Source organism: Atta colombica, unplaced genomic scaffold (assembly GCF_001594045.1).
Source record: "Atta colombica isolate Treedump-2 unplaced genomic scaffold, Acol1.0 scaffold7, whole genome shotgun sequence".
Taxonomy (NCBI): Eukaryota; Metazoa; Arthropoda; class Insecta; order Hymenoptera; family Formicidae; genus Atta; species Atta colombica.
Window position 1 is genome coordinate 349368 of NW_017259561.1, and position 9562 is coordinate 358929.

Below are 9562 nucleotides of genomic sequence, written 5' to 3' on the forward strand. Positions count from 1 at the left end.
TTGCATGAGAACATATTGAGAGAAAGAGTATTAAATGCTCTATCTTAAAACAGATCTGAGATAAATCAAGCTTACATTAAAAGATCATTGTCCCTCTCGTTCCTTCTGGCGAAATGTTTTAATACTTCATTTGATGACACTGCTTATTCGATGTGCTACTTTCGTGATAAATAATATATTACTCAAACCGACACTGGATGTTTTGTTCAATCTCGAAGCGACTAATTAGCAGCAGTTGCTTCGCATATGGATGATTGGCGTTGTTTAATGCGAACGATCACAAATATAAAATGATTACACTGATTAATTGAACAATCGTATTTTGTGTCGGACATATCCATTGAAAAGGACTTTCTTACGATGATTTGAATAAGTGTTCAATGTTAAGTTGACAATCTAGAAATACTAGTCGAGTACTTTTTTGTGGTGACTAGTCACGAAAATAAGATGGACAATTAACTTAAAGAGTGTTTATCAAAAATGTTAAAATTTATATTTTTCAAGAAATAATATTTGTGAAAAATATTAATTACATAATTATAATAATTTTTTTTCTGTTTTATCCAGATTTATAATTATTTGTCTCGATTAGTTATGCATTTTCTATATCCCATAATTTATATATAGCTTTGATATTTTATATGTATAAATGACTTTTCTAATTAATAGGATAAACTTCACATAAACTAATAAATCCATCCAACGATATAGAATAGAGAGCGAGAGTAGACTTGTAAACTCTTCTCTTCTTTAAGAAGATTTCATTTGCTGCTAAAGCTTTAATCTGCATATATTTAATATTCATTATATAATTCCAATATAAATTTTAGAAAGTAATCTAAATCTCTTGAAAAAATGAGACTACTAAACCATAGACATTTATAACTATCAGGATCACGTCTGCTTATATCGGAAAATGTCTGTATCTTTTATTGTACTATATTATACTTGCTGTAAAAAATTCTCATATTTTTATATTTTAAATATTTTTTACAAACCCAGCGCATAAATTTTAAATACGGAAATAGTGCTCAATTGATTTCCTTTTACGATGTACTTTTTGTTAATCGGACAATAATCAACATATTCAGCCATATTATAAAAAAAAACTTGATCTTGATTAACATTAAGGATTAAAACAAGAATTACAGAAATGAAACGTTCACCTCGAGAACGAGGAGCGAAAGCAACGCTCGATCGTCATCGGACCGGTCGATCGTCTAACTGTAAATACCGAGCAACTTCTTCCTGCGGATGGCATAGTAGTAGCTACTGATGGATCGATCATATATCGTCAGCATCCGCTCTGTCTAATGCCCGAAGCGACGACGCTGGATTTTTATACGACACATACCTGTTTGTGGAACGCTGGACGATTTCACGCCTCGAGACAGTCGAGATTATTCCCAATGCTCTTTGTAGATCTAATACAGATGGTTTTTCTCTTCTTGGAATGTTTATCATATTATATTTCGTCTGCAGATTGGAAATATTTCGATAACTCTCAATGATGGACATTTACAGAAAAAGATTTTATCAAGATATACAAAAACCTATTTTCTTTCATTTGATTCTTCATTTAATAGTCTTTGTTAATATCGAACTATTATCTCTTCTATTATCATCATAAATGAGAAGATCATCATAGATGAGAATCTATAAAAGTCAGACAATAATAGAGCGCGATTGCATTTGTGCAACATAGATCGATTTACGAGACGAACAATAATGATGTCCGATAAACTCACAATCAAGTTAATTGTGATAGCATCGCACATCGAATGACCTCGATTAACTGCAATAAGATTAATTTCAAGATCATTATGTTATTGTAACTATGACACTGTAATTGTTCTTTTCATACATTTTTAAACTATAAATTATTTCTGAAATTTAAGCAATCTTAAAAACAATTGCATGTATCGCACAATATTATAATACATTTTTATTATTACGTACATTTATTAACTTTTAATTGGTATTCCGAAATTTTCTTAAGTGATATTTACATGATGTAAACTTTAAATTAATATATCTTTGCTTTAAGTTAACGTAATTAAATAAATTTTTTCATTTAGGTCAAAATCCAAAGAATGATTATCATAATTTTATATATAGATCATAAAAATAATTGTTACACGTAAACAATTTTTTATAACATAATTGAAAAAAATGTTTGCATTATTGGACCCATCAATATTGATTAAGATTAGCTTCTTTTTTAAATAAATTGTGTATTTATTTAAATAAAAGTATTTCAAAAGTACAGGACTCTCAATATCAAATAATAAACGAATAGAATTCAAAGGGTGAATGAAATTCAATGTATAAAAGCTTTCTTTTTTAATAACGAATATAATTACTTATGACGAATATAATTAATTACGACCACATATACAAAAACGCAGTAATTTTATATTTTGATATATTATAACTTTTGTATCTATGAGAAAAACCGAGCTCAACTCGGCAGCCGAAACATGTAATGTAATGCGTTCTTATTAAGTATTCATTCGTAAGAAAATATATACAAATTTTCAATTTTTTTGTATAATTATGTAGTTATCAGTATAAGTAATTATACTCATTATTTAAAAAAAAAAATAAGCTCTTATACATTGATTCTTATTCGCTCTTTGAACTCTCTATTTGTTTATTATATAAATATCTCACAGTTATACAATTAAAATTTAAAATAAATCCAAAGCCAGATATTTATTGATATTTGAAAGTATTTATCTCTGAATACAATTTTTATAATAAAAATCAAGTTGAGAATATGATTCAATGAAAGACTTCTATTATTGTGAACTGATATCTGAAGAAAAAAGATGTTCTAATCTGAATTAATATATATCGACAATCTAAAATTAAAAACGAAACCTATTAAAAGAAGTTCAATTCTTTTTTATTATTGTACAAATGTATAGAGATAAAATTCTGCACATTAGTAAATTTTTGCCGAGGCGAAAGCATATCTGAATCATCTAGCATGAAATCCGCCACCAAGATATTTCTCAGATAGTAGTGGGCGCGTGAGCAACAACGTTAAGATCCGGTGCAAATTGCTCGTTTACATGGATCATCGAGCTCTCAGACTCGTCGACTCTCCATTCTGGCTGGAATATGGGATTTGGTGTCACAACGAGGCAGAGAAGTAGTCCGCTACGTGAATTAGTAATCAGGATGTGTGTCTCGCGCAAGTGGCAAACGCATTTTCGTATACGCACGCCTGCAAAGAGGGGGCGGAGAACGGGGAAGTGATACAAGTGAGAGAGTGTGAGAACAGAGAAAGAGAGAAAGAGAAAGAAAAGATAAAATAAAGAACGAAGTGACGGTACGATTCACACACGCATTCTTCGCGCTGTCGTCGTGCCGCAGGAACGCCATTCATTATTCATTGATTCGCGCGCAAGGATTGCAAACAGGTATTCGAATTGCTGTCCAAATTCTTCGTTTAGAAAAATCGAATTTCCATATCCAGTTTGATTATATATGCTAATTAAAAATTAGCCCCTGTATAATAAATAATAAATCCATATATTTCCCTTGTACTTAAATAATTAACATGAATTACATTTGTTCTTACAAATTTTATTGGAACAAGATCTGCAAACCACACAAGCTTCTTAAAATAGGTAATTCAAATACATTCATCCTAAAACCGTCAAATGTTATTTACGGTTTATTAGTGCAGTGTAGTTTGCTCGCACTTTTGTTGTACATGAAAGGCTAAGTAAGGCCTATATTGCTATTCACATTTTCTTATGACTTTAAAAATTTTGTCGGAATTTATTTTTTCATTATTTGTACAACATCCTCATCATGCATCACATGTTGTAGTCCTACTCGTTGAGGTGAATATTTCGTACTTGTACCCTAAAATATATAATTTATATACACGCACGCACGCACGCACGCACGCACGCACGCACGCACACACACACACATGTGTATTTAGAAACTATATTATATTCTTAATTACATTGTTAGTTATATCAAAATATAGTATATTGATGTACACATATAATTATAGATAATTAATAACTTACCCATACAAGGGCATATTTAAATTGTTGGGCAAGAGTACGGTGAATTGCATGACACACATGCTCTACTGTTACTCCTTTCCTTAATATTAAACCATCATCAAAATCAGGCGGTTGTCCAGGTTTTTTTGTGTATACCCTTATCAAAGATAAGTATTCCCATAATATTTCCAGCAGAAAGTCTAGATTCAACTTCATATTACAACTGAAAAAAAAAATTATAAATAATAAAAGATATTAAAAAAATACAAAGTGTAAAAAAAGCAAAATATTTTTTAATGTTTTATATCTTACCTAACTACAACACTATTAGGTTGCCTAGCGATTCGATCGACTTCTTCTATCGATATTTGATCTATCTTATTATATACATAAAGGCATGGCAAGTATACTCGATTCGCATTAATAACATCGATCAATTCATCAGCACTATAATCCTCGCGAAATAGGACCTCGGCATTGAAGATTTTATATTCATGTAGAATCATTTGAACTAATTTTTCATCTACTTTTGTCAAAGGACATGTTGAGTTAAAGGCTAAGCCACCACCTTTCTTCACTTTAAAATATATATTCGGCTTTTTCTTATTGAGTCTTATTCCAACTGATTCCAATTCTTTTTCTAACAACTGCCGTTGAACATCTTGCTTGGTTGCATCTAACATCATAAGTACTAAATCCGCCGTTCTAGCGACAGATATAACTTGCCTCCCTCGTCCCTTTCCCTATTCAAAAACGTAATTCAAAAAAATTATTTGACATAGTAATATGTAAGCAATGATTTTGTGAAAGATAATTATGATAATCTGTATAATTTACCTGTGCTGCTCCTTCGATTATACCGGGTAAATCCAGTAATTGTATATTGGCACCTTTGTATTCTATAACACCAGGGATACATGTTAGGGTAGTAAATTCATAAGATGCAGCTTCTGATTGAGTGGCAGTCAAAGTACTGAGAAGGGTTGATTTGCCAACTGATGGAAAGCCAATTAATGCAACTCTGGCATCGCCCGATTTCAGCACATCAAAACCTTCGCCCTTCTCAGATTTTTTCGCCGGTTCTAAAAGCTGGGATCTATATTTGGCGAGTTTCGCTTTAAGTAAGCCCAGATGGTACTCAGTAGCTGCAATTAAATTTCATGTTACATTTAAATCTCTTATTTCTTCGTATCTTTTCATTTAAGTTACGTGTTACAGTCGTGATAATATTGAGAAACAAAATGGAAAGGTAGGTTAAGGGAAGCAACGTGACAATGTCGGCCCAGTATTCACCTTTGTTCTTCTGCGTGCGAGCAATCTCCTTCTCAATTTCTGAGATCTTTTCTAATATCCCCATCGTGATGTTAAAACTCGTTCACGACAGTATTTATTACATTTACTGAGAATCAACAAATAGCTCCAACTAGCGCATGCGGCGATAATAATTTTCAGTGACAACTGGTGACAATTGAATTGACAGTGACAACAGCGCCAATCACATGACTAAAGTTTAAGGGCCTACGCACAATAGGGTCAGTTTCATCATTCTGATTAACCTAGGCTACGTTCCATTTCACGCATGTTGCGCATGCTGCATTATTTATCCTTAAACGGGAAGTACAGACTCTTGCATAACGCATAATGATTCTGGCACCAGAGCGATGCGCGCAACACGATCCAATGACAGTATTTTTAGAATAAAGCTGTACACTTGGATATCGCGTGTCGCGCACGCTGTGTCGGAGGCATAAGAAATTGAATCAAGCAAAGTTCTTTATTTCTTGGAAAGGAAGAAAACGGAGAACTTCAATTAGTACATTTTCTTATGCATAAAACATAAAGCATAAAGAAATCAACCGATCAGTCCTTTATTTTACAGAAAGGAAGGAAATAAAGGACTTTGATTGATTCATTTTCTTATGCCTCATGTATTACGCATTATGTAAGGCCGATATTCATAGTCCAGTTTTGTTTCAAGATCTTAAGTAATGTCTTAAGACGCTAATGCAGCGTCTTAAGATATTATGCATCTGATTGGTTCGTAACTTCTTAAGACCGTACTTAAGACGATTTTGAATATAAGATTATGAATACCGCCTAACAGTTTGTGCTTCCCGTTTTATTCACCAAATGTTAAACAAGGATAAATAATGTATCATGCGCATTATGCATAAAACAGAACGCAATCCTTAATCGGTCGATTAAGTCAACCGTGATTGATCACTTCTGCTGAATAACAAATGCAATTGATCAGTTCAGCTGCAGCAATGGCTGCGTTCAGCGAATTCAACAGTTGAGCGCTCGCTGCTATTGATATATTTTTCCAGATCTAAAATGCTGATTGGATAATATAAAAGAATACAGCAATAACAATGAGCGCTCACTCAATTGTTGAGTTCGCTGAACGCAGCCAATGTAACAATGGGCTAACTATTAATGGGCGCATTCAAATTGACAAAGCGGCTAGCCTCGCCGAGCAAATGAATATAATTGATCGTTACTTATAGATCCAACCAATCATATTCAATCGCTCGGTAAGTATGCCTAGCCTTTTTGCCGTCTTGAACTCGTCCAATATATTCTTCCAGATATAAAACGCTGATTGGATGATCTAAAAGAATACACATTACAGCGAGCGTTCACTCAACTATTGAATCTGCTGAACGCAGCCAATCAATCGATTAAAGATACGGTCCATTTGGCGTTACAAATATTTTGATGCGTTTGATTGATTAATCGGAAGAAAGAATTTTACTAATTGACCAATCAAAAAATATGCTTCGAAATATTGTAGCATCAAGTGGACTGTAGCCTATGTTAATCGGAGTTGGTGAGACCTCATAGAACAAATATTAGGAATAGGAATAAATATTAAGATTTCAATCTATCACACTGATATACTGGAATATAGGGTTTCTGGTAAGTTGAAATCTTAATGATGCGGCCACAATAGAAGAAATAAGGAATAATGATTCCAACTTATCAGAAACCGTATATTCCGGTATATCCGATATCTGATAGATTGAAATCTTTATTCCTTATTCCTAATTCCTTATTTCTTTTGTTGTGGTTATACATATTTATTCTTATTCCTAATATTTCCTTCATTATGCGTAGGGTCTAAAGAGCGTTTAGAAACTTTGGCTCTGCGCACAATAGAAGGAATAAGGAATTAGACTGACATCCCATGACACAGAAATTTACAGTGAAACGGAACAGTTTGACATGCATCTTTTTCTATAAAAAGAGAAACATAAAGTGTGTTAAATAAGGAAAGATTCAGTACCAATTTCACGACGCGAAACAGATCGGTCCATAGACTATTCATAGTCGATTCTTACATATAAAACTGTCTTAAATACACTCTTAAGATGTCATAAGTCAATCCGAGGACTATAGCATCTTAAAACATTATTTAAGACTGTTTTAAAATAAAAATGGACTATGAATATCGCCCCATGTTTAGTGTTTCACAATTGGCAGCCTTTTTCCCTAACACAACATTCAATAGACAGAGACGACGGAGATTTAGAGAGAAATGCTTGCAAACTAAGCACACCATGTTATCCCTTTCATCATGTTCTGGATGCACCCATTGGATGCTTTTCAATTGCTTAACACATCTTAATACAAATATACACAGGAATGCACAAAGTGTATCATTGTGCACGATTCAATTGAGACAGAATGTGTACGCTGTGCATAGTTAAGATTCGTTTCAGATAGAGTTAGATTAAATGTAGCTTTTTCCACCTGTATTAAATAAAAAAAAGTAGAAGTGCCAGTCCCTCAACATCTTCCAACCTCATTTATAGCCGCCGCAGTTAGTAACATATAATTGTCACTAGAAAACACAAGCTCTTATACAGCCCTCGACTGAATACAGATGTAGCGTTGTGTTGACGATAATGGACAATTAAAACTTGAGATCGATTTTGTATCTTCAAACAAGATGAAAATTACAAAAGCGAGCAAATTTACTAGGTGCTGACCAATAAAATAATCAGTATTCTAATAAATTCCCTCACTTTTATAATTTTCATCTTATTTCAAGATACAGAATCGATCTCCTTGTCACCGTATGCATGAAAGTGTCTAGGGATATTGCAATTGGAAAGCACCCATTAATGTTATGTTTATAGTTGGTGAGATTTTTTTTCTAATGTGTACCTCTTATTTTTTAGATTCATTTCTATTCATCAGAATTATTCCGCGTTGGTAGAAAAAAAAAATCATGAGAAAAGGTATTACACTAAATTTATTTTGCAAATATCGATGATATTTGCAATACGAATGTTGAATTCTAACAAACCTGAAGTAATGCAAATTAAATTACAAAATATTATACAAGAAAATGAAGTTTTAAAAGAAAGATTTCATCATTTACAGGACGATTTGACATATATAAAATTCTTTATATAATATATTAATTCCTTGATCATGATGATTAATTTTCCACATATTTCTAATTATATTATAAATTCTGTAAGACGTTCTTATTCTAAGAGATAAAATTTTTAATATTATTTCTAATCATGACATACATGCTATTTATATAGGATTTATTGAGGATTATAGCTACCTAAGATTTCAAAAATGAAAGTTTGAATATGTATGTTTTTAATATTAAAGTGATTTGGTAATAAAAATGAAATTTGTGGCAAAATAATTGTGTTTGATTTTTTAATCATAAGAAACATAAAAGATTAATTACAAACATCATAAAAAATATATATATATCATTAATCAAGAAAAATATTTATTCAACATAAATTTTTAAGATATATTACACATTTATTATAAATTGTCACAAGAAAAGAAAAATATTGATAATTCAATCACATAAAATGATCATCAATAATAGATTATAGAATAATTCTAAACAAATAAAATAAAAATGAAAGATACTGTAAACAATCCGAAATATCACTGAGATCATTTTAAATTTAACATACATAAAAATGTGATATTACAAAAAACTATAATATCTACAAAATAATAATTTTGTTTTAATCTCAAAAATAATTTTATCTTCAATCAGTATTTTTTTGGGCATAATTTTTCTGAACTTATTTTTTTGAACTTATCAACCAATATTCCTGCTCCCATAATCTTATTTCCAAAAACTGATGATATGTTCTTATTAACAGAGTTAGTCAATAGTTGTTTTACGGATTGATACAAATTGAGATTAATTTATCCCTAACATAATGACAAGTGCTTAAACAGAGATATTTCAAAGCAGTATGAAACTAAGATACTGTAAACTGATTCAGGGATTTGTCTAAGAATAATAATTTGAACTTGGCTTTCCATACAATTTTTTCTGCTCCTTCGAGAATATTTCTTTATTAATTCTTATTTGAGCTCTAAGAGTATAATTTGAAATAGCTACAAAGGTAGATAAAAAAAATGATATAAACATCAAATCAGAATTATTTTACAAGTTCAAATAATAATCTTCATATTTGATGAAATTCCTCAATTTGAAAACAACATATTTACACATTCTATAAAATATTATATATATA

At 31.3% G+C, this 9562-nt stretch overlaps 1 protein-coding gene across 1 annotated transcript; it reads right to left on the minus strand.

Moving 5' to 3' along the window:
- Window positions 1-3552: 3552 nt before the first annotated feature.
- On the minus strand, window positions 3553-5650 carry LOC108692365 (developmentally-regulated GTP-binding protein 2). Its single transcript, XM_018200583.1, has 5 exons — window positions 5325-5650; window positions 4869-5176; window positions 4344-4774; window positions 4053-4254; window positions 3553-3879 (listed from the first exon to the last, which is right to left on the minus strand). Exons 1-5 carry the CDS (start codon window positions 5386-5388, stop codon window positions 3793-3795), a joined length of 1092 nt encoding a protein of 363 aa, XP_018056072.1. The 5' UTR covers window positions 5389-5650; the 3' UTR covers window positions 3553-3792.
- Between the last annotated feature and the right edge of the window lie 3912 nt (window positions 5651-9562).